We start from the raw sequence: 26,191 nt of genomic DNA, 5'->3' as shown, positions 1-26,191 counted from the left end.
AGAGTGTTCTTTCTTCACTTAGGTCTTGGAAGACGCCCCAACACACCTCAGCATCAGTGACAATTAGGGATAAAATAAACTTAGCAAGACAGAAATTGGAATCACTGTCAATGCCAAATCCCTTCTGACCTGCTCACAACAAAAATCTGGATGGGAGTTACTAACCTCTACTACCCTTGAGCACTGCTTTCAGTTCTGGCCTCACTGCTACAGGAAAGATAGAAAGAAACTTGAAAGGGTTCAGAAAAGTTTTACACGGATATAGCCAGGGTTGGAGGGTTTGAGCCATAGGGAGGAGGTGAATAGTCTGAAGCTTTGTCCCCCTGGAGCGTGAGAGGCTGAGGGGTGACCTTATAGAGGTTTATGAAAACATGAGGAGCATGGATAGGGTGAATAGCCGAGGTCTTTTCCCCAGGGTATGGGAGTCCAAAGCTAGAAGGCATGGGTTTAAGATGAGAGGGCAAAGATTTAAAAAGGATCTAAGGGGCAGTGTTTTCTCGCAGAGGGTATGGAATGAGCTGCCACAGGAAGTGGTGGAGGCTGGTACAATTATGACATTTAAAAGGCATCTGGATGGGTATGTGAATAGGAAGGGTTTAGAGGGATATGGGCCAAATGCTGGCAAATGGGACTAGATTAATTTAGGATATCTGGGGCAGCATGGATGCGTTGGACTGAGGGGTCTGTTTCTGTGCTGTACATCTGTATGTCTCTATTGTGCATCTAAGTATCCCCTAATTTCACACTGATGAGTCTAACTTGAATTGTTGAACTGTCTCCCTTCTCTCTCGCCCATATCCCCAGGCCAAAGTCTCCTCAAGCCACAAAATCAAATGTGGTTGTTTGATGAGTGTTTTTGGAGGTTTTGTGAAAGGTGACATGTAAATGAGTTGATGTAGAATCCTGACAGTGAAGAAATAGGCCATTTGGCCCATCAAGTCTGTACCAGCCCCCAAAGAGCATCCCACTCAGATCCACCCATATTCCATAACCCCACATTTCCCATAGCTAACCCACCCAGGCTGTACATCCCCGGATACTATGGGTAATCTAGCATGGCCAATCCATCCTAACATGCACATCTTTGGACTGTGGGAGGAAACTGGAGCACCTGGAGGAAACCCACGCAGACACGGGGAGAATGTGCAAACTCCACACAAACAGTTGCCCGAGGGTGGGATTGAACCCGGGTCCCTGGCGCCGTGAGGCAGCAGTGCTAACCACTGAGTCACCATGCTGTGTAGTCAGAGCTGTTAATTCATTGGTTGGCTCAAGGGTTGGTTTCTTCTATTTATATTTTCTATAGCCAACGCTCAAGGCTGGAAACTGTTGGATAATGAGATCAACGTCACAGAACTGAGCTCTGATTTGCCACATCACTAGGTGGGACTGGAGAGAGGGGACATGGGCACCTGAGGAGCTGCCAAAACGTGCTTCCTCCCCAAATGCAAATCTCAGAGTCATTCGTTTTCCAGAGAAGCAGAGAGATTATCTGGATCTTCAGAACAGCAGCTGGAATATTCATCGGGGCCTATGGTTTTTGCCGTATCCTGTATGTTCAACCATTTCTTGCTAGAGTGGGAAGTGAATTGAATTAACTGAAGACTGGCATCTGGTTCTGCTGGGGATCACTGGCGATGGACCACGCACTGGGTACTGGGCTGCAGGAGGTTGCAAATGCTTCAGTCTTTTGTCTTCAGGTGCTGGGGCTCTCCATCATCGGTGATCTTCCTCCTCCAGTGAATTTAACTGTCCACCACCACTCACAACTGGATCTTCGGTCTGATCTGTTGGCCATGGGATAGTCTATGGGCTACTATTTCCGTTGTTTAGCATGCATACTGTTGTAGCTTCATATTTAGCATGGTGGTAGTGCCACACAATACAACGGATGGTGTCTTCAGCTTGAAAAACCAGTCTTTGTCTCCACAGGTAGTTAGTTCTTGATGTAATGTCAAAGTTTAAGGCCTTGGCAGCTGATGGCATTGGTCAGTATTGGCAGCACAAGGACGCTCAAGGTTCCAGAACTGAGGGTGGACAGAGACCTTGGAGGATCCCACATGCAGTGTTGATTTTGTGATGTTTAAGTGGTGCCAAGGCAGAAGAGCTGGCATTGGCCTCAGTGGCCAAGATTACAGACAGGAAAAGAAAGGGCAGGAATCAACTCTTGATAGTGATGCAAGGATGTTGGGAAAGAGATTGTTTCAGCTCACCTAAGATACCCAGGCCGGTCATTGGGTGCAAAGAACTCTCCTGGTGTAATCATTCCTTAGTAAGTGTGAACCAGAAATAAAACAACTTTCTAGGTTTGACATTTGGTTCTGTTTGAGTTGCAGCTGGGCAGGTGAACTGCTTTGAACTGTGATACTATTAGCACTGAATTCCCCCACTGTCAACATCTTAACATTGACCAGAAACTCAACTGGACCAACTTATAAATCCCATGGCTACAAGAGCAGGTCAGAGGCTTGAATATTGCAACCAGTAACTCACTTCTCCACTCCCTCCCAAAGCCTGTCCCACCATCTACAAGGCACAAGTCAGAGGTGTGAGGGAACACGCCCCACTTGCCCTGGATGGGGGCAGCTCCAACAACACTCAAGAAGCTCGACGCCATCCAGGACAAAGCAGCCCCCGGCACCACATCCACAAACATCCCACTCCCCCCACCACCAACGCTCAGTAGCAGCAGTGTGTACCATCTACAAGATGCGCTGCAGCAACTCACCAAGGCTTCTGAGACAGTACTTTCCAAACCCAAGACTTCTCCCATCTGGAAGGACAAGGGGCAGCAGATACATGGGAACACCACCCCCTGCAAGTTCCCCTGCGAGTCACTCACCATCCTGACTCTGTAAATGTCTCACCATTCCTTCACTATCACTGGGTCAAAATCCTGGAATTCCCTCCCCCAAAGGGCGCCTCCTATGGCACACAGACTGCGGCGGTTCAAGAAGGCAGCTCACCACCACCTTCTCGAGGGGGGGCAATTAGGGATGGGCAACAAATACTGGTCTAGCCGGTGATGTGCACATCCTGTGAAAGAGTTTAAAGCAAAGAATAGTTATGCAAGGCCGATCTTCAATCCATTTTGACATCTTAACCAAACACGTCAAGAGGTTTAAACTGTTTTGCTGATGAACAGACGTGACTGGGTATGGGAGCTGCCCATATTTTTAGGGTGGGGTACAGTTTTCCCACTGCACACCTCCATTTCGACAGAGTGCCCAGACGGAGGGTATGGCAATGGTCATCAGATTGTAGACAGGGGGGACAGAGTTGCTGATCCTCCCCTGAGCTGGAGGCTCCGGGAATTGGGGATTAATCCCCAGGGTTGCCATTGGGAGTGACCCCGGAGGAACCTCCCATGAGGGTGGTGGGGGCGGAGAAAGGCAGCTCACCTGATGGACAAGCATCATCCAGTTGGGTGGCCAAGAATCTCTTAGCAATGCCCAGTTGCCCTCCCCCAATGGAGGTGCTGGTTGGCCATTGGCGGATGGAGAGATCCTGAGGTGAAAGCTCTGGGAATCCACTCAACCGTAGTTGGTACCTCTTGGGGTCGACGTGGCAACCATTTTGGCCAATCCTATGCACTCCTCACCCTCCAGTGTGCACAGGAAGTACAGCAAGAGAGAAGGAGACAAACTAAACCTCAACAACAGAAGAAGAGAAAATGAGGCCTGATGGGACGGAGGGTGGTTACTCAGCAGTTCAGAATGATTTAAATAAGGTGTTTTCTCTTAAAAAAAATCATTGCCGCATACCGGACTGTTATAAAAATACATTTATGACGGTAGCAATACTACATCAATGTTCAACCCTTGGATTTCATTCCAGTCTTTCGTTCTTCATATACTCAAAGTCTTCATTTGAATGCAGTCGTCCCGCAGTACCACCAACTCAATGTTGAAATATTGGGATTTTTTGGAGGAGAGGGGGGTGTCCAGGGTGACAGAGCGGGCAATATCCGTCGACTTGGGGCTGGCGAAGAATTTCAGGAGTGGCGCCAGGCCCTTTGTCATGTCACTCCGGGCGCCCTCGTTCACCAGGCAGTAAAGGATGGGGTCGGCCACGCAGTTGAGGCTGGTCAGGGCCAGCGAGACGTGGTAGGCCGTGAAAATGTTCTCCTCGAAGCTGCAGTCCCAGGGCCTGCTCAGGTACATGACGCTCCTCAGGAGGAGGATAATGTGGTACGGCGCAAAGCACAGCAGGAGGATAGCGATGAGGCCGAGGGCCAGGCGTTTAATCTTCACCTTCTCCCCCTTCTCGGTGGACAAGTTGCCCTTGATGGCCTTCAGGATGCCCTGGTAGGAGAAGAGCATCAAGATCCAGGGGAACAGGAAGCCGATGAAAACGCGGTAGAGGTTCATCTGGGCCACCCACTTCTCCATGGGGTACTTTTCGAAGCAGAACGTGTGGTTGAAGCGGTCTTCGAAGAGTTCGTTGTGGAAGAGCGGGGCGCAGTTGGCCCCAATCTCGATTGTCCAGACCACCAGGCTGGTGATGACCGCCGTCTTGACCCGACGGATCTTGGCGAATTTCAGCGGGTGGGCTACGGCCAAGTAGCGATCAACCGAGATGCAGCTGAGGAAGGCGATGCTGATGTAGATGTTGGTGTAGAGGATGAAGCCGAAGAGCTTGCAGGATTCCGGCCCCAGGATCCAGTTATCCTGGTGGAGGAAGTAGTTAATCCACGGCGGCAGGGTGGCGATGTAGAGGAGGTCAGAGATGGACAAGTTGAGGAGGTAGACGCCCAGCTCATTCCTCTGCTTGACCTGCAGGTAGGCCGCCCACAGTGCCAGGCAGTTGGTTGGGAGCCCGATGACGATGACAAAGATGTACAAAGTCGGGGGGAAGAGGCTGTCCAACCTCGAGTCCACGTCGCAGCTCTCATCGCTGATGTTGCACATTTTCCTCGGGATTGGGTGAGGGGGAGAGGGGAATCCTCAGGCCATCACTGTTGCAAATCTGTGTAACTCAGACACACCCATCGCCTGAAAACGCACGCCGCTCAGTCGACAATCCGGGGCAATCGGCAGCCCCCCCACCCCCTGCCCACAGTAAAACTTAGTCAACTCAACCGGTTTCCATGAACTATTTCTGGGGGTGAGTGGTGGGTACTCCACTGCTCTCAACGAAGTCTGGTCTATGACGATGGAGGACGAGCTATTATCTTCAACAATGTGCGTGTGTATCCTCTCCCTTTGACTCTTCCCAATCGTTGTTGGGCAGTGGAGACGGGGAAGTTATCTACTGGACACTCGGGGATTTGCAAGTCTGATGTCCCATCAAGTAAAACGATGCCTGGAAAACAAAAGAGAGTCATTTATTTTGGTGGGGATTCTTATGGTAGCACCTTTCGTCGTTGAGGAAACAGTGAGACCTTGCTTTTTTCTCCCCAGTCCTGCTTCCACTGGCAACTTGTAGAGATGTACAACACAGAAACAGACCCTTCAATCCAACTCATCCATGCTGACCACATATTACTCTAGTTCCATTTGCCAGCATTTGGCCCATATCCCTCTAAACCCTTCCTACTCATATACCCATTCACATGTTTTTTAAATGTTGTAATTATACCAGCCTCCACCACTTCCTCTGGCAGCTCGTGCCACACATGCTGGTCCCTCAATGTTCAGCATTTCAGACTAGAGGTGTGTGCGTCCAGCTATTCGACTGCAATGGGCACACCGGCCTGATTTCAAGGTCACCACCCACCCCCAGTACCCAGGCCTAGTGCACTTTTCATGTGCCAAGTGATAATAGGGAACCTTTATTTTGTCTGATTACTTTTTTTTGAATACCCAACCTTACTTTTCCCAAGGATAAAAACATAAGGAATAGAGATTTGGGGCAACACGGTGGCTCAGTGGTTAGCACTGCTGCCTCACAGCACCAGGGACCTGGGTTCGATCCCACCCTCAGGCGACTGTCTGTGTGGAGTTTGCATGTTATCCCTGAGTCTGTGCGGGTTTCCTCCGGGTGCTCTGGTTTCCTCCCACAGCCCAAAGATGTGCAGGTTAGGGTGGATTGGCCATGCTAAATTACCCATAGTGTCCAGGGTTGCACAGGTGGGTTAACCATGGGGAATGTAGGGTTACAGGGATATGGTAGGGGGCTGAGTCTGGGTGTGATGCCCTTCAGAGGGTCAGTGTGGACTCAATGGGCTGAACAGTCTGTTTCCTCAGTGTGGGGGTTCTATGAGGAGCAGGACTTGACCATTCGGCCCCTTGAGCCTGCTCTGCTATAAATCACAATCGGGGCTTATCAGTTGTCTCTTTCCTGCCAGTTCCCCAACACCTTGGCTACAATTATGAACCATCTGATGCTGAGATAACAGTGTGAGTGACTAAAATCACACCAGAACTGGTTTCTACTTGAGGAAAGCTAGTTTCCGTGATATTTCTGAGTTGTGTTTTTTTTCTGGTTTAGGACTCGTGTTAATCTGGTTGGGCCCTTGGGGTAATGTTGGCAAGGTTGGCACTTACTGCCCTCAAGGAGAGACTGGTGAGCCTTCTTCTCAAACCATTGCAGTGCCCTCTCAAGAACAGAATGTCCGTAGTTAGAGCAGCATTTTAACTCAGCAAAAACGGCCAGTAACCTGTCCATCTTCTCTCCCACCTATCCGTCCCTCCCACCTCACTGACCAATCCCTACCACTGCCTATCACCTATCACCATCCCACCTACCTCCCCCGAGCCCCACCCCTCCTCCCTCTATTTATTTCTGAGCTCCCTTCCCCCTCCCCCATTTTCTGAAGAAGGGTTCCGGCCTGAAACGTCAACTTTCCTGCTCATTTGATGCTGCCTGGCCTGCTGTGTTCCTCCAGCTCCACACTGTGTTATCTCTGACTCCAGCATCGGCAGTTCTTGCCCTCCCTCAGTGTATTTTCAAGTCAGGATGGAGTGTGACTTGTTTGGGGGAGGCGCTAATGCTTGACACTCTTAACCTCCAAAGTGGAGGGCAATAGGGGCTGGGCTGGCATGATGCCAACAGGGGCACTTACCAGAGAAGGGAGCCTCATAGACCTCTCTAGCGTGTACGCACATAATGGCAATTCAACTGGACCAATGCATGGGCTAACGCCCTGGAGAAATGAGTTCAAATCCCGCCATGGTACCCGGGGAATTTAAATTCAATTATTTAATAGATCCGGAATGAAAGTTTCACTATTAATAATCAAGAAATCACAGGCGTGCTATGTTCGCTCACTAGGTGGAGGCGGAGTTGTGGATTTTATTTTCCCCCTTTTTATTCATTCACGGGATGAGGGTGTCGCTGGCCAGGCCCAGCATTTATTGCCCATCCCGAATTGTCCAGAGGGCAGTTGAAAGGTCAACCACATTGCTGTGGGTCTGGAGTCACATGTAGGCCAGACCGGGTAAGGATGGCAGTTTCCTTCCCTAAAGGACATAAGTGAGCCAGATGGAAAAGCTCAGCAGGTCTGGCAGCATCTGTGAAGAGAAATCAGAGTTAACGTCTTTCCCCAGACCTGCCAGGCTTTTCCAGCAATTTCTGATTTGCAACATCTGCAGTTCTTATTTCGTGAACCAGATGGGTTTTGTTCCCCTGACAATCAACAATGGAATCATGGTCATCATTAGACTCTTAATTCCAGATTTTAATTGAACTAAAATTCCACCATCTGCCATGGTGGGACTTGAACCTGAGCCTTCAGAGTGTTGCCTGGGCTGTCGGGTTAACAATCCAAGCAGTAATACCACTAGGCCACCACCTCCTCTAGATACTGAATGTGATGTGGGTTCAAATCTCGCTGTGGTAGCTGATGGAATCTAAATTCAATCCAGGCTTGGAAGTAAATCTCAGTGATGGGGACCTTGAAATGATCCTCCATCGTCGTAAAAACCAATCTAGTTCACCCAAGGCCTTTAGGGAAGGAAATCTGCCGTCTTTACCTGGTCTGGGCCTACACATGACTCCAGACCCACAGCAATGTAGTTGACTCTTAACTACTGTCTGAAATGAGCTCAATTTCATTAAACCATTGCAGAAAACTCAAATAACACTGTGGAAGTCCAGGACCAGAGGGGATAGTCTCAGAATTCAGGGGCATCAATTTAAAACTGAGATGAGGAGAATTTCTTCTCTCAGGGGGTTGAGGGTCTTTGGAACTCCTTGCCACAGAAGGCTGTGGGGGCGCAGAGGCCTTGCATACATCCAAGGCTGAGATTATTGATCGGTCGGGGAATCAAGGGTTACAGGAAAAGGGCAGGAGAGGGGACATGAGGCATTGTGATCCTACTGAGTAGTAGAACAGCCTTGGAGGGCTGAATGGCCTACTCCTGTTCCTATTTTTTACGATATTATGAACCTACTATATGGAGTGGCAGTGGTTCAACCATCATCTTTTCAAGCATGATTAAGGCTAGCCAACAAATACTCAACTCCCGAGAACAAATAGGAAAAAAAATGTGCACAGTGATTCCTCAGGGGAGAGAACATTTTCCAGTAAAGGGTTTCTTGGGCTGCTCGCATATTTTAAAAAATCTTTATTCTTAGCCCTTGCGCTGAGTAGCTTGCCAGGGCAATGTCAGAGTCAACCACATTGCTGTGGGTCTGGAATAATGTTTCCCAAATGCTCTCCCTCATTGTGGCTCTCTTAATGTAGGATTGAAAATGGTCCCTGTGTGAGATTGGGATGGGTGGGCTGAGAGAGCAGGGACAGAGCTGTTATAACTCAGCCAGATCTCCGTGAGAGTCAATGCTACTTCAGAAGTTCATGATCCCTACTGGATCTCAACCCTTACTTCGGGGAACCCTAGTCTACAGTCCTATGTAGGCAAGACCAGATAGTGTTGGCAGATTTTCTTCCCTAAAATGGGGAGCAGATGAATCAGATGGGATTTTACAACAATAGAGTTTATAAAATCATGAGGGGTATAGAAAGGGTTAATGGTAGGTGTCTTTTCCCTAGGATGGGGGATTTCAAGACTAAGGGAGTACATTTTTAAGGTGAGAGGAGAGAGATTTAAAAAAGACATGAGGGGTAATTTTTTTCTACACAGGGGGTTGTTTTGTGCATGGTTTGAACTTCCTGAGGGAGTGGTGGATGTGGGCACAGTTGCAATACTTAAAAGACATTTGGATAAGTACATGAAGAGGAAAGATTTAGAGGGATATGGGCCAAACACAGGGAATTGGGACTAGTTTAGTTTTGGGATCATGTTTGGCATGACCAAAGGGTCCGTTTCCATGCGTATGACTCACCACTTCTGAGACTAACTTGATAGTCCAGGTTTCATTGAATCCCTACAGTGTGGGAGCAGGCCATTCGGCCCATTGAGTCCACACAGACTCTCTGAAAAGCATTCCACCCAATTTATGAACTGAATTTAAACTCCACAAGCTGCCAGAGCAGGATTTGAACCAATGTGGTCAGCGCTTTTGGATTACCAATTCATTGGCATTACCATGAACCCATCACCTCTCTGGGAAAAGATATTGTTTCAAGTTGAATTGTGGTCTAGCTTGACATTGTAAACATGATAGAAATTCAAGCCACACAGGGCTTTAGAAATGGTCTGACTGCTGATCTAACAAACCAGGGCACAAGTGGTGAAGGTGTTAATGATTATACTGTCTGGATCAGATCTGGCACTGACTCACACCATTCAGAGTATGATTTGCCAGTCAGCAATACTCTCTCACATGCAAAGGGAGATGACTGCTGGTGGTTTAACCTGAGGGTCAGCACCCCTCAGGCGAGGGGACAAGGTTGGAGCTCAAGGTGGGGACTGAACCCATGCTACTGGTGTCATGCACATTGTGAGCCAGCAATCCAGCCAGCTGAGCTATCCGCCTGGCACCAGTGACCTCACAGAGCCCTGGGAAGATGATGTGACACACAGCAGGCTGAGGTGACTCCTAACCGTCGCAGGTGTTGAGTGAAATCTACGGGTTTGGTGTTGCTGAAGACTGATTGCCAACGAGCCCCTATGTTGACAAAGTCACTGTTGACTCTACACCGGCCCCCATCCTGGTAGAGGTTAACCACCATCGTGGACATGCGAGTGTAGCTGGAACAGAAGTCAGGGCCCTGCGCTATGTTGCAGCAGGTTCTGCATTCTGGCGCGCTAATTGCCCGTGACAGTGTGTGAACTGTGTGCCTGCATATCTCTGCAGAATGCTGCTGATCTTGTCTACCTGCTTTAAAACTTATTCCAGTGCCTCAACACTGCCCCTGCACCCACTCGCACTCCAGGGTGTCTCTGTGGGACCCTCACTATGAGGGTTACAGCAACGGCCACTGTACGTAGGAATCAGTTCTGAGGAAGGGTCACACGTTAACTCTGATTTATTTTCTTCATAGATGCTGCCAGATCTTTTCCAGCAACTTCTGTTTTTGTTTTTGTAGGACACTGGTCTGTTTCCATTAGCCTTAGACCTAGTGGTAAATGCTACAGACGCTGTTTACAGTCACAGAGCTATACAGCACAGAAACAGACCCTTCGGTCCATCTCGTCCATGCCAACCAGATATCCTACATTAATCTGGTCCCATTCGCCAGTATTTGACCCATAAGCTCCAAACCCTTCCTACCCATATACCCATCCAGATGCCTTTCAAATGTTGTAATTGTACCAGCCTCCACCACTTCCTCTGGCAGCTCATTCCATACACGCACCACCCTCTGTGTGAAAATATTGCCCCTTAGGTCCTTTTTAAATCTTTCCCCTCTTACCTTAAACCTATGCCCCTCTAGTTTTGGACTCCCCCACCCTGGGGAAAAGACCTTGGCTGTTCACCCTATCCATGCCCCTCATGATTTTATAAACCTCCATAAGCTCACCCCTCAGCCTCGGATACTCCAGGGAAAATAGCCCCAGCCTATTGAGCCTCTCCCTATAGCTCAAACCCTCCAACCCTGGCAACATTCTTGTAAATCTTTTCTGAACCCTTTCAACTTTAGCAATATCTTTCCTATAGCAGGGAGATCAGAATTGAACGCAGTATTCCAAAAGTGGCCTAAACAATGCCCTGTACAGCACAACATGACATCCCAACTCCTATAATCATCCCAACTCCTATAATCATCCCAACTCCTATAATCATCCCAACTCCTATAATCAATGCACTGCCCAATAAAAGCAAGTGTACCAAACACCTTTGTCTCTACTCTGTCTACCTGTGACTCTGCTTTCAAGGAATTATGAACCTGCACTCCAAGGTCTCTTTGTTCTGCAACACTCCCCAGAATTCTACCATTAAGTGTATAAGTCCTGCCCTGATGTGCCTTTCCAAAATCCCACACTTCATATTTATCCAAATTAAACTCCATCTGCCACTCCTTGGCCCATTGGCCCATCTGATCAAGGTCCTGTTGTACTCTGAGGTAACCTTCATCGCTGTCCACTACATCTCCAGTTTTGCATTGCATTCACCCAGGATGGCACGGTGGCTCAGCGGTTAGCACTGCTGCCTCTCAGCACCAGGGATCCGGGTTTGATTCTACCTTCGGGCAACTGTTTGTGTGGAATTTGCACATTCTCCCCGTGTCTGTGTGGGTTTCCTCCCACAGCTCAAAGATATGCAGGTTAGGGTGGATTAGCCACAGATTTCAGGGATGTGTAGATTTCGGGAATGGGTCTGGGGGCAACTTGTTGGGCCAAATGGCCTGGCCCACACTGTAGGGATTCTATAATCTATGAATTGCTGTACTGAAATTAGAGTGTTTGGATGGTTTTGGAGTGATGAAGTCCAAAGAATTATATGGAAGCAGGTCATTCGGCCCAACTGCTCCATTCTGGTATCAATGTTCCTCTTGAAACTCCTCCTATCCTATTTCAGTCTGCTATCACCTTTCTGGATGGTTGGGTCACCTGGAACATCCACAAGATAATTTGGGACTAAGACGAGGAGAAATTACTTCACTCGAGTGATTGCAAATCTTGAGGGTATCAAGGCTGAGACTGACAGATACTTGGTTTCTCAGGGTATAGGAAAGAGGAGTTGAATCCCAAGTTGGGCCATGACCACCTTGAATGTCAGAGTAGATCAATGGGCCAAATTTTTGAGTGCTCTGTATGTTACAGTCTCCCCTCAGAACGTTCCCTTATGTGCATCCACATTATTGGTCCGCAACCATTCCCAGAGGTAACAAGTTGCACATTCTCACCACTCTCTGGGTAGAAGAGGTTTTTTTTAATTCTAGAGTTTATTAATGGACGTCTTACTATAATGACCCCAAATTTTTGGTCTTGCATCATGCAAAAAAAATTGTTTTTTTCCCACAGTGCATCTCAGTAGGCCCAGATTGAAATGCCAACATGGTAGATGCTAGAATTTGATTTTGGTTTAAATCAAAACTTGGTTTGGTGGTGTGGGATGAATAATTGTCCCTCAATCAGCAGCAAGGGGGAGGAAGAGAAGCAGGCTACCTGGGTTGTTGCTGCATCTCTGTGGGATCTTGCTGTGCATGGTGCCTCATACTGGCCGTTGTTATCTTTCTTTACCTGTAAAGCACTTTGAGATGTGAAAAAGGCTCCTTTCATTTACTTGCGGGATATGTGCCATAAGAAATAGATTCAGGAGTAGGCTATTCGGCCCCTCAAAGCTGCTGCACCATTCAATAGGATCATGGCTGATCTGCCACTCCTCACACCCACTTTCCTGGCCTTTCCCTCTAACCTTTTGATCAAGAATCTATCTCAGTCTTAAATAGTAGGGATGTTATGTTGAGGTTGTACAGCACATTGGTGAGGCCTCTTCTGGAATACTGTGTCCAGTTCTGGTCTCCCTGTTAAAGGAAGGATATTATGAAGCTGGAGAGGGTTCAGAAAAGATCTACCAGGATGTTACTGGGAATGGAGGGTTTGGGTTAAAGGGAGAGGCTGGATAGGCTGGGACTTTTTTCACTGGACTGTAGGAGGTTGAGAGGTGACCTGATGGAAGTTTATAAAATAATGAGGGGTACAGATAGAGTTGATGGTAATTACCTTTTCCCTAGGATGGGGGAGTTCAAATCTAGGGGACACATTTTTAAGGTGAGAAGAGAGAGATTTAAAAAGGACATGAGGGACAAATTTTTTCCACAGAGAGTGGTTTGTGTGTGGAATGAACTTCCTGAGGAAGTGGTGGATGTGGATACAATTCAATGTTTAAAAGACATTTGGATAAGTACATGAATGGGAAAGGTTTGGAGGGATATGGGCCAGGAGCAGGCAGGTGGGACTAGTTTAGTTTGGGATTATGGTCAGCATGGACTGGTTGGACCGAAGGGTCTGTTTTCCATGCTGTATATACAAGGATTCTGCCCCCACAGCTCTCTTAATTCTCGACCCTTAAATCTGAGGCTACGCCCTCTGGTCCTGGACTCTCCCACGAGGGTAAATACCCTGGCAGCATTTACCCCCTCCAGAATCCGAAATGGGTGTCACTAGCAGGGCTACCATTTAATAGCCTGTCCCCTCGATACAAGCTGTTTCAGAGGACAGTTAAGACCCAACCGTAGTGGTATGGGTCTAGAGTCACATGTAGGCCAGACCAGGTAGGTCACTTCCCTTAGACATCCCGATGGGACTTTATAACAATGGTTTCAACGTCACTTTTTTTTTATTATTGAGAGTGAAGTCAAATAGTTTCATCTGATAATGGTGGGTTTCGAACTCAACTTCCCCAAGACATTACCTAGATTTCTGGATTACCGACTGTGCCACTAGGCACTCTCACTAGACCCAAGGTGCAGTATAAATGTAATATTTTCGGGGCTGGACACAGGAACTGGAGCAGTACATTCACATCTATTCATCACGCAACCACTCTCACTGAAGCAAATTCTATTATTCACGCATGTTTGCTGGCTCTGGCCTGCACAACCTTCTCATGCTTGGCATGGGTCAAACACGAATCACACTCAATTCAGATCCTCTCGCAGGTATAGCCTCCCTCTCCAATCAGACCTTCCTCAGAGCTGTCTCCCGCGGTGATCCTGGTGTCTGTGCCATTCAATCCCCAGGGCAGCACGGTGGCTCAGTGGTTAGCACCGCTGCCACACAGCGCCAGGAACCCAGCTTGATCCCACCCTCGGGCGACTGTCTGTGTGTGGAGTTTGCACATTCTCCCCGTGTCTGCGTGGGTTTCCTCCGGGTGCTCCGGTTTCCTCCCACAGTCCAAAGAGTGCAGGTTAGGGTGGATTGGCCGTGCTAAATTACCCATAGTGTCCAGAGATGTGCAGGTTAGGGTGGATTGGCCGTGCTAAATTACCCATAGTGCCCAGGGATGTGCAGGTTAGGGTGGGTTAGCCATTGGGAATACAGGGATAGCAGGCTGGGAAGGATGCTTTTTGAAGGGCTAGTGTGGACTCGATGGACTGAATGGCCTGCTTCCACACTGTAAGGATTCTATGACAACATTCCCCCTCCCCTGAGTATTTCACAAGGAGAGCTCAGGCAATCTCACCAGCTCTGGTGAATTTCTGAGTGAATGGTTTAAATTTTTAGAATCATAGGGGTGTTACAGTGGCTCAGTGGTTAGCACTGCTGCCTCACAGCACATAGGACCCAGGTTCAATTCCACCCTTGGGCAACTGTCTGTGTGGAGTTTGCACATTCTCCCAGTGTCTGCTTGAGTTCCCTCCGGGTGCTCTGGTTTCCTCCCATAGTCCAAAGATGTGCAGATTAGGGTGGATTGGCTGTGCAAAATTGCCCCATAGTGTCCAGGGATGTGTGAGTTAGCCATGGTAAAAACCCCATGTGGGGTTACAGGGATGGGTCTGGTTTGGATGCTCTTTGGAGGGTTGGTGCAGACTCAATGGGCTGAATGGCCTCCTTCTGCACTGCCAGGGTTCTTAGAGTTTTGACAACTTTTTTTGAGTGAATGGGTTAAATCATTGTCCAAACAGATTAAAAGTTGAGTTCATGTGGGAAAGCGTGGGAAGTAGTTCTTCGTTTGCCAGCAATGTGCTTGTGAGACCGCAGTGAACGAGAGGCACTCTCTCCACCCGAAAGCAGAAATTGCTGGAGAAACTCAGCAGGTTTGGCAGTGTCTGCTGTGAGAGAGAGAGAGAAGAGTTAACAGTTTGGGTCCAGAACTTCTGAGAGAGAGTCCCTCGGCCCGAAACATTAACTCTGCTCTCTCTCTCCGCAAATGCTGCCAGGCCTGATGAGCTTCTCCAGCAATTTCTGCTTTTGTTTCAGATCTCCAGCAACTGCAGTTCTTTGTATTTTTCATTGAGATCCCTTCCTCAAAAGGTTGTAAGTTTAAACATCACCCATACATAGTTCCAGAGGGCTCGAGTGAAACTGGCTGTATGTGTAAGAGGTGCGCTGCACTGTCAGGGATGCAGTCCCTTACATGAGATCTTACACCGAGGTTCAGTTTATGTTTGTAGCTGGATGCAAAGTATTTTAAAGAAAAACATAAGAATTAGGCTTAGAGCTCTCCCTTAGCAACAGCCCCAAAACGGATCATAAAAATAGAAAATGGTTATCAAATTAGGGAGCTAAGCAGGATTTCAGCTCTGCGATGAGACCTGAAATGTTAAACACAGACTGAAAATGTTGGAGAAAATCTGCAAGCTTGGCAACATCTGTGTGGAGAGAGAAACAGCGTTAACGTTTCTGTTAACCATCGTGCTTCAGTGAGTATAATTTCAACCTGCTAGACCTTACCCTGTTAGATAAACCTGTCTGATCCAGTGCTGCTGTTCCGGGATAAAATAAAAACCAAAATAACATTTGGATAGGTGCACGGATGAGAAGAGTTTAGAGGGATATGGGCCAAAAGTGGGCAATTGGAATTAGCTGAGTGGGCAACATGGTCAGTTTGAGCTAAAGGGCCCATTTCCATGCTGTATTACTCTATGACTCTAACTAATGCCCTTTAGGGAAGGAAACTGCCATCCTTACCTGGTCTGGCCTACATGTGACTCCAGACCCACAGCAATGTGGTTGACTTTAAAACTTTTAAATTAGGGATGGACAATAAATGCTGCTTGGTCAGTGACGCTCTCATCCCATGAATAAATAAAGAAAAAATAAACTGCGGATGCTGTGAGTCAGAAACAAAAACAGAAGTTGCTGGAAAAGTTCAGCAGGTCTGGCAGTATCTGTGGCGAGAAATCACAGTTAACGTTTTGGGATCGAGTGACCCTTCCTCTGAGCAATTTCGCAGCACTTTCAGTCTTTGTTTCTATTGTTCCTGGGTTTTGTCATCGTAATAATAACCAACACATCTCTGAAGGATTGCCTACCTCACAGACGTAATGTTTCAGGGTCAAGAAAAGGTCTCCTATTACTTTCTTCAGTTCACAGAAATTTGTACTGTCGCCCCTCACTAACTTCCAACAGTGTGATTGACTCATTTCATTATTTCCCATGAGTACAATCAAAAAGTCATTTCGGGAAATGGCATGATCAGAGGAATTGACCGACTCACTGGCTGACTGTAATGTAATCGGTCTGAGACAATCTTGAAAACAGTACAGCATGCCTGTTGCCAAAAGTACTGAGGGAAAACCAGGGTTGATGCAATCATAGAATCCCTCCAGTGTGGAAGCAGGCCATTCAGCCCAACAAATCCACACTGACCCCTCCCAAAGAGGATCGCACCCCCCCCATCCTATCCCTGCATTTCCCATGGTTACAGGCAATTTAGCTCGGCCAATCCACCCTAAACTGCACACCCCTGGGCACTATGGGACAATTTAGCTCGGCCAATCCACCCTGAACTGTGCACCCCTGGGCACTATGGGACAATTTAGCATGGCCAATCCACCCTAAACTGCACACCCCTGGGCACTATGGTTAATTTAGCACGGCCAATCCACCCTAACCTGCACATCCCTGGGCACTATGGGTAATTTAGCACGGCCAATCCACCCTAAACTGCACACCCCTGGGCACTATGGGTAATTTAGCACGGCCAATCCACTCTAAACTGCACATCCCTGGGCACTATGGTAATTTAGCACGGCCAATCCACCCTAAACTGCACACCCCTGGGCACTATGGGTAATTTAGCATGGCCAATCCACCCTAAACTGCACACCCTTGGGCACTATGGGACAATTTAGCATGGCCAATCCACCCTAACCTGCACATCCCTGGGCACTATGGGCAATTTAGCATGGCCAATCCACCCTAAACTGCACACCCCTGGGCACTATGGGACAATTTAGCATGGCCAATCCACCCTAAACTGCACACCCCTGGGCACTATGGGACAATTTAGCACGGCCAATCCACCCTAAACTGCACACCCCTGGGCACTATGGGACAATTTAGCATGGCCAATCCACCCTAACCTGCACATCCCTGGACACTATGGGGTAATTTAGCATGGCCAATCCACCCTAACCTGCACATCCCTGGGCACTATGGGCAATTTAGCATCACCAATCCACCCTAAACTGCACATCTCTGGGCACTATGGGTAATTTAGCGCGGCCAATCCACCCTAACCTGCACATCTTTGGACTGTGGGAGGAAACCGGAGCACCCGGAGGAAACCCACGCAGACACGGGGAGAATGTGCAAACTCCACGCAGACAGACAGTTGCCCCAGGATGGAATTGAACCCAGGTCCTTGGCGCTGTGAGGCAGCAGTGCCAACCAGTGTACCAGCAGGCCTAACCATAAAGGATGCAAAAATAACGTGATAATTCTTCTCTCGATGCCCTCTCAGATGGCAACAGAAGAATTAAATGGGACCATTGAAAGGGGAGTAGTTGGCAGTTCTGTTCCATGCCCTGCCCAATATCTATTTTAAAGCCAACATTGTCCAAAAGAAAAGAGATAAACCGTCTTGCCATTGTTCCCATTATGGCCGACATTGTTTAAAAAAAAGCCCTTGCATGAGTTGTGGGAGCTGCTGTGCCTTTAAGACTCAGCAGCATCACTGGAATCACGTGTAGGCCAGACCATGAAAAGGAGGGAAGATTTAGGGTATTCATCAACCTGGATGAGTTTTTATATCAACGACAGTGTCACAGTCACCATCAACGAGGCAGCTCTCCGCTGCACTTAATTCTCTTTGAGGGGTGGACGCTTAATTTCACAACCATGTGGGGAGAGAGTGCCAAACAGGAAAAAAAAACTGCAGATGTTGGAAATCTGAAAGGAAAACAGACCTGGGTTTCCTCTGGGTGCTCCGGTTTCCTCCCACAGGCCAAACGTGCAGGTTAGGGTGGAATGGCCATGCTAAATTACCTCATAGTGCCCAGGGATGTGCAGGTTAGGGTGGAATGGCCGTGCTAAATTACCCATAGTGCCCAGGGATGTGCAGGTTAGGGTGGAATGGCCGTGCTAAATTACCCATAGTGTCCAGGGATGTGCAGGTTAGGGTGGATTGGCCGTGCTAAATTACCTCATAGTGCCCAGCGATGTGCAGGTTAGGGTGGATTGGCCGTGCTAAATTACCCATAGTGCCCAGGGAAATGCAGGTTAGGGTGGATTGGCCATGCTAAATTACCCATAGTGCCCAGGGATGTGCAGGTTAGAGTGGATTGGCCATGCTAAATTACCCATAGTGCCCAGGGATGTGCAGGTTAGGGTGGATTGGCCGTGCTAAATTACCCATAGTGTCCAGGGATGTGCAGTGCAGGTTAGGGTGGATTGGCCATGCTAAATTGCCCCGTAGTGTTCAGGGATGTGCAGGTTAGGGTGGATTGGCCGTGCTAAATTACGCATAGTGCCCAGGGATGTGCAGGCCACAGTGGATTGGCCGTGGGGAATGCAGAGTGACAAGGATAAGGTTGGGGGGGTGGGGGTCTGGGTGGGATGCTCTTTGGAGGGTCAGTGTGGACACAATGGCCTGAATGGGCCTGCTTCTACACCGTAAGGATTCTACGATTTGTAATTGAATTCAAATCCCACCAACTCCCTGGGGTGGGGGGGAGGGATCTGAACCTATTTGCCCATGAGTCAGGGTCTCTCTGGAGTACTCGTCCCGTTGACGTTTCCAATGCATCACTGTCTTCCCCTGTTCAAGTCTGACTTAAGGAGTTTGTGGTCCAAATCAAAGCTTAAACCCCAGAGCAGGACTGAGGGGACATGCCACGATCAGAGATGCCATCTTTCAGATGGGAGAGTTAATTAAAGAGAAACTCTTCCGGCCTCCCTGTCTGTTTTCCTCATCCTCGTTTCCGAGGGCTAAGTCTCGGACCTCTGTTGGATGGTCAAAGTGGACCAGTGATTTGGCCTTGGAATTCTGCTGGATGGCTATCCAGGGCACTCCCCAGCTCCGCCCACATGGCTATCAACTGAAATGGATCATCTATAGTGCAGTGGTAGTTTCCCTGCCTCTGAGCCAGGAGGCCTGGATTCAAGTCTCACCTGCTCATACCTAGTCACACCTCTGCAGCAAATCATAGAGTCATACAGCATGGAAACAGACCTATCGGCCCAACTTGTCCAATCCATCCAGTTTTGCCAAACTAAGCTAGTCCTATTTGGCTCATATCCCTCTAAACCCTTCCTATTCATGTACCTGTTCAAATGTCTTTTAAATGTTGTAATTGTACCAGCCTCCACCACTTCCTCTGGCAGCTCGTTCCATACATGCACCACCCTCTGTGTGAAAAAGCTGCCCCTCAGGTCCCTTTTAGATCTTTCCCCTCCCACCTTAAACCTATGCCCCTCTAGTTTCGGACTCCCCCTACCCTGGGGAAAAGACATTGACTATTCACCCTATCCATGCACTCCTTATAACTCAAAAAACTTCCAGTCTCAGTAACTGCAAGAACATAGCAATAATTGACCTGCCCAACTGTATTATGGCTGCACGTTCCGCGGACAACAGGACCTGAGTTGGAACTCAGATGCAGACCCTCTGGACCAGAGGTAGGGGCTTTACATAGAACATAGAACAGTACAGCACAGTACAGGCCCTTCGGACCACGATATCATGCTGAACTTTTACCCTAAACCTAAGGTCTATCTAACCTTCACCCGTACCTTGTACTATCATCAATTATCAATCATCAAGTACCCACTGTTTAGCAACAAAGCGTCTCACAGAAAAGCCTTCAGAGAACTGATAACACTCTCTTTAAATGTACAGCAGTATTTCTCAGCTAGGCACAAATTCAGTTTCATTTTAATGCTTCTCTAATTTGTCATTCCGTCTTGTTTTAGACTACTGACGAGTTTGACCGAACTGTACTGGACAAGTACCAGAAAGCACTGGTTCTGATCTAATGCTTTTTTGCAACATTCAACCCAGATGCTGTTAATCCTCAGGGGAGCTGCAAATGATTCCTGGCTGACTTTTATCCCTCAGCCAAACTCGCAAAAACAAACACACAGAACACTAGAGAAACCCAGCAGGTCTGGCAGCATCTGTTGAGAGAGAGAGAGAGAGAGACAGACTTAATGTTTCGAGTCTGCTATAACTCCGCTTCAGAACTCAACAGAGTATATAATTCTGAAGAGTCATACCATACTTGAAACGTTAACTCTGTTTCTCTCTCCACAGAAGCTGCCAGACCTGCTGAGTTTCCAACAATTTCTGTTTTTGTTTCAGATTTCCAGCATCTGTAGTATGTTGCCATTATCTCAAAATTACTGGACGATCTGGCTAAACTACTGCTCAGCTGCTTGTAGGATCCTGCTGTGTACAGATTGCAGGCTGCATTTCCAATGTTACAATAACGTAACAATAAATAATTAATTGTGATTAACTAACTGCACTTCAAAAGTGCTTAATGGACTTAAATAGTGGGTTGAGGTGTTCCAAGGTGGAAAAAGGCGCTATATAAATGCAATCAGTGATAGTAGGAACTGCAGATGCTGGAGAATCCGAGACAACAAGGTGCAGAGCTGGATGAACACAGCAGGCCAAGCAGCATCATAGGAGAAGCAAGATGTTTAGAAGCATGAGGAGGGTATCTTGTAGAAACCTATTACAATTCTAACAGGATTACACCATCACTCAAGCCAACCATCCATCCATTGACACCATCTATACTTCTCGCTGCCTCAGAAAGGCAGCCAGCATCATCAAAAACCCCTCCCACCCCGGTTATAATCTCTTCCAACCTCTTCCGTTGCGCAGAAGATACAAAAGTTTAAACACATGGACCAACAGATTCAAGAACAGCTTCTTCCCCGCTGTTATTAGACTTCTGAATGGGCCTCTCAAATTTCTAACCTCATGTTGATCTCGCTCTCTGTGCCACTTCTCTTCTGCCATTGTAGTCCTTGCTCTGTTCTATCGCCCTATTATTTACGATCTGCCTGTACTGTACGCAAAACAAAATTTTTCACTGTACTGAGGTACATGTGACAATAATAAATCAAATCAAATCAAAAAGGGCTGGACAGAGTAAACACAGGAAGGATGGTCCTGATGACTGGGGGTCACAGTCTGAGGATACGGGGTAGGACTGAGATGGGGAGAAATGTCTTCACCCGGAGAGCGGGGGAGTCTGTGGAATTCTCTGCCACAGAAAGAAGCTGATGCCAAAACATTGAATATTTTCAAGAAGGAGTTAGACATAGTACTTAGGTCTAAAGGATTAAAAGGGTATGGGGGGGAGGAAGTGGGAACAGGGGATTGAGTTGGATGATCAGCCATGATCATAGTGAATGGAAGGGCTGAATGACCTACATCTGTTCCTAGTCTCTAAGTTTCTAAAGCTCTTTGTTATCGTGTTTAATAAATGTTCAGTGTGTGATGGCAATACATCGCTGGTGTAGCTCCCACATTGAATACTGCACAGGCAAGTTACCAACCTAAACAGCAAGATCACTAAAGGGAACGTAAGAGAAATTTGTTACATAGAGTCATACAGCACGGAAACAGACCCTTTGGCCCAACCAGTCCGTGCTGACCATAATCCCAAACTAAACTAGTCCCATCTGCCTGCTCCTGGACCATATCCCTCTAAACCTTTCCCATTCATGAACTTATCCAAATGTCTTTTAAATGTTGTAACTGTACCCACATCCACCGCTTCCTCTGGAAGTTCATTCCACCACAAACTATCTTACCTGTAAAAAACTTGCCCCTCATGTCTTTTTTAAATCTCTCTCCTCTCACCTTAAAGTTGTGCCCCCTAGTCTTGAAATCCCCCATCCTATGGAAAAGACACCCACCAAATCTCTATCTGTACCCCTCATTATTTTATAAACTCCTATCAGGTCACCTCTCAACCTCCTATGCTCCAGTGAAAAAAGTCCCAGCCTATCCAACCTTTCTTTATAAGTCAAACCTTCCCTACCCGGCAACATCCTGGTAAATCTTCTTTGAACCCTCTCCAGCTTAATAATATCCTTCCTTTAACGGGGCGACCAGAATATTGTCGGTAAAATGCAGTCGGTGATACATTAACACGTCGCAAACAGAAAATGTTGTTTCATTTTTCCTGCCACATGATTGTGACAGATTAGGGAAAAGAATTGAGGAATCTCTACACCTTAAATTTTTACTGACAGTCCCTGGGATGCAAATGGGAATCTGGAGTCTGTGTCGATATTGATTCATACAGAAGTCGGAACACAATGCAGAACAATGGAAACACTAAAGTACAAGAAAAACGCTTATGTCAGATTTTTAAAGTTACACCTCTTTATGGGATCACTCTCGCAACCACTGGCGTTTGGAAGTTCGACTTTCCTAACTTAGAGACCCCCCTTTTACATACTTGACATCTGTCTTGCTACAGCACTCTTCCATCAGATAACAAGGTGTGGAGCTGGAGGAACACAGCAGGCCAGGCAGCATCAGAGGAGCAGGAAAGCTCGAGTCTGGACCCTTCTTCAGAAAATCTCTTCCTCCAGCTCCACACCTTGTTATCTCAGACTCCAGCATCAGCAGTTCATACTAACTCTTCCATCAGAGGCGGATAGCTCCCAGCTTCGTAAATTTAAGGCTTTCTTTCTTTCCCTGCAAAACCCTTTCTTTGTTGGCTGATGCCCTGCATATCCCACACCACTATCTGCAAATATTTTTCATTAACTCATCCATTAAGTTCGACTTCTAACTGTGCACAGGGTGATGGTTTGGATTGAAATGTGCAGCTTGCAAATTCTTTTTTTCCCTCCCTTTATTCATTCATGGCATGAGGGTGTTGCTGTCTAGGCCCAGCATTTATTGCCCAGAGGGCGGTTAAGAGTCAACCGCATTGCTGTGGGTCTGGAGTCATATGTAGGTGCAGACCAGGTAAGGATGGCAGTTCCTTCCCTAAAGGAGAGTAGTGAACCAGATGGGATTTTTCAACAATCGATAATGGATTCACAGTCATTATTAGATTCTTAATTCCAGATATTTTATTGAATTCAAATTCCACCATCTGGAGTGGTGGGATTCGAACCCAGTCCCCAGAACATTATCTGGGTCTCTGGTTTAACAGTCCAGCGATAATACCACTAGGCTGTCACCGCCCCTTAATGCATTCAAACTTCCCCATTCAAAATAAAACAAAACTGCAAACTAGTTGACAATGGAATGCATGTCCCAGGATTGCCAACCCTTAAGAACAGCCCCGGAATTTCATGTTTAATCTCCAGGGCTCTGTGGTGAGCAACTTTTTACAATTTTCCTGGAATATGTTGGTTATCAGTTATAACCAAAGGTAAAGTCACCATCTCCCACTGTCACAAAAGATAAGGGCGACGTGGTAACTGAGGGTCACCACGCGAGGGAGAGGCTGTGAAGGAGAGTCCTCCATGTTAATCTCAGCCAGTGCAGGAATCGAACCCACGGTGTTGGTGGGACTGTGCATCACCGGTCAGCTGTTTGCTCAACTGAGCCCCACAGCTTCCACCAATAATAAACATTTTGGATGTGGAAAAGTGCCACGAAGAAAGGCTTAAATCTATATTGCGCCTTTCACAACCTTGAGACATCCCCAAAGAGCACTGAATGCCCTTTTATCATGCGCCGTAGGGAACTGCAGCAGTTGGCTGCGCACAGCAAGATCCCACAGTGAGCACCCTCTGGTTGGTGGATAAGTATTGCAGACAGCACACTTTGAAGAACCTTCCTGTTCTTCTTTGAGGCGTTGTTGTGTTGAGGACAGATGGGATCTCAGTCTGACATCTCACCAGGAAGGCAGTACACCCCTGACAGGGAGCGGCAACTGGGATTTTCCACTGAGCTCTCTGGTGTGGGACTAGAAGCTGTAAACTGGACTCGACTGTTAAGAAATCGTCCCCCTCGGTCCTCTTGCTTTCGAGTTGGCCATTATGGGGAGGCAATGGCCCAGTGGTATTATCGCTGGACTGTTAATCCAGAGACTCACATAATGTTCTGAGGACCAGGGTTTGAATCCCGCCACACCAGATGGTGGAATTTGAATTCAACAAATATCTGGAATTAAGAATCTAATGAAGACTGTGAATCCACTGTCAATTGTTGGGAAAAACCCATCTGGTTCACTAATGCCCTTTAGGGAAGGAAGCTGCCATCCTTACCTGGTCTGGCCTACACGTGACTCCAGACCCACAGCAATGTGGTTGACTCTTAACTGCCCTCTGGGCAATTAGGGATGGTCAATAAATGCTGCCTGGCCAGCGACGCCCCCATCCCGTGAATGAATAGAGTTCCGTGATGATTAAGATGCTGTTTGACCATTGGTGCCAGTCTGTTCGGGGAGGGATTTTCAGTTGGAGGGAGGAGGCCAAGTTGTGACACCTCCAGGGACAACATGGTGGCTCAGTGATTAGCACTGCTGCCTCACAGCACCAGAGACCTGGGTTCGATTCCACCCTCGGGCAACTGTCTGTGTGGAGTTTGCACATTCTCCCTGTGTCTGCGTGGGTTTCCTCCGGGTGCTCCGGTTTCCTCCCACAGTCCAAAGATGTATAGGTTAGGGTGAATTGGCCGTGCTACGTTACCCATAATGCCCAGGGATGTATAGGCGAGGTGGGTTAGGGTCTGGGTGGGATGTTCTTCAGAGGATCAGTGCTGAGTTGATGGGCCGAATGGCCTGCTTCCGCACTGTAGGGATTCTATGATTGTTTGCAACCATAGATGGCAAACCTGATGTCACCTGAACAGCTCAGCCAGCCTGGACTAGCTTGGTTTGGAAGGTCTGTTGATATGAACTTTTTATTTCACTACTTTCTAATTTATTCCTATGATCTGTATTGCTAGACATTTTATTTCTTTATTTTTCTATTTCTTTTTCCTCAGAACTTGTACTGAAGAAGCTGTACCGAGGTACTTTGTACCTAAGGTGGTGCCGTAAGTGACGACTTGTAAACTTTTTCCCGTACTCACTTGAGTACATGTGACAATAAAGCTAATTCAATCTAATTCAAAGATAGTAGGAACTGCAGATGCTGGAGAATCCGAGACAACAAGGTGCAGGTCTGGATGAACACAGCAGGCCAAGCAGCATCATAGGAGCAGAGAGGCTGACGTTTCGGGCCTAGACCCTTCATCAGAAAAGGGGGAGGGGAAGGGGGTTTTGAAATAAATAGGGAGAGAGTGGGAGGCGGATAGAAGAGGGATAGAGGAGAGGATAGGTGGAGAGGAAACAAACAGGTCGAAGAGGCGCGGATGGGGCCAGTAAAGGTGAGTGTAGGTGGGGAGGTAGGGAGGGGATAGTCAGTCCCCCTTTCTGACCAGAGGACTCAGGGCCAAAGGGCATGGCTGTTTAAGGTTTGTGGGTAATTGTAGTCTCATGCAGAATTACATCTGACACAAAACCCAATGTCTGGCAACGCACTGTCGCAGTTTGCTGACAGTGGGATCACAGATGAAAAACTCAAGCTCCTCATTCATTTGGTGAGTATTTTAAAAAGTGAAAGGGCTGGGAGAGGAGTCAAATCATGAAGCGAGTGGTGGGGAAAGCAAAGTAACTCTTCATTAAAGAAAAACATCTTTCAGAGACGGAGTATCATGGGTCAAGAGTGTGCCAATAAAATGGGAAAGCCACCACTAAGACCTGAAGTTCATGATCCTTTGATGGTTTCTCTGTGGAGAACGTCCAAATACAATATGCTTTTAGACGCTACAGGGTGTCCCCCGCTCCCTCCACAAGGCTGTAAGCAAACACAAAAGGCTTTGATTTTGAAGGATTACCACATAATGACAGCCTTGTGCACTCTTGCCAGTTGGCGTATGGGGTTATGGCATGGAGTCAGAGGAATAGATGTGTTCAATCAGCCATCATCTTACTGAATGGCGGTGCAGGTCCAATGGGCTGAATGGCCTACTTTCTGTTCCTATAAATACCTCAGGTGCCAGGATGGGCTGAATGGCCTACTTCCTGTTCCTATAAATA

General features: G+C 47.6%; 1 protein-coding gene across 2 annotated transcripts in view; it reads right to left on the bottom strand.

Annotated features, from left to right (window-relative positions):
• Positions 1 to 2,915: 2,915 nt before the first annotated feature.
• LOC109924374 (G-protein coupled receptor 4) overlaps positions 2,916 to 26,191 on the bottom strand; it is a 90,705-nt gene continuing 67,429 nt past the window's right edge. For both annotated transcript variants that reach the window (XM_048618373.1, XM_048618372.1), the window contains exon 2: positions 2,916 to 5,304. In XM_048618373.1, the coding sequence (XP_048474330.1) occupies positions 3,849 to 4,910 (1,062 nt within the window). In that variant the 5' untranslated portion in view covers positions 4,911 to 5,304 and the 3' untranslated portion in view covers positions 2,916 to 3,848. The remainder of the gene's footprint in view (positions 5,305 to 26,191) is intronic.

Source organism: Rhincodon typus, chromosome 39 (assembly GCF_021869965.1).
Source record: "Rhincodon typus isolate 14 chromosome 39, sRhiTyp1.1, whole genome shotgun sequence".
Lineage (NCBI taxonomy): Eukaryota > Metazoa > Chordata > Chondrichthyes > Orectolobiformes > Rhincodontidae > Rhincodon > Rhincodon typus.
The sequence above is the reverse complement of the archived record's forward strand: the minus strand, read 5'-3'. Positions and strand labels throughout refer to the sequence as shown.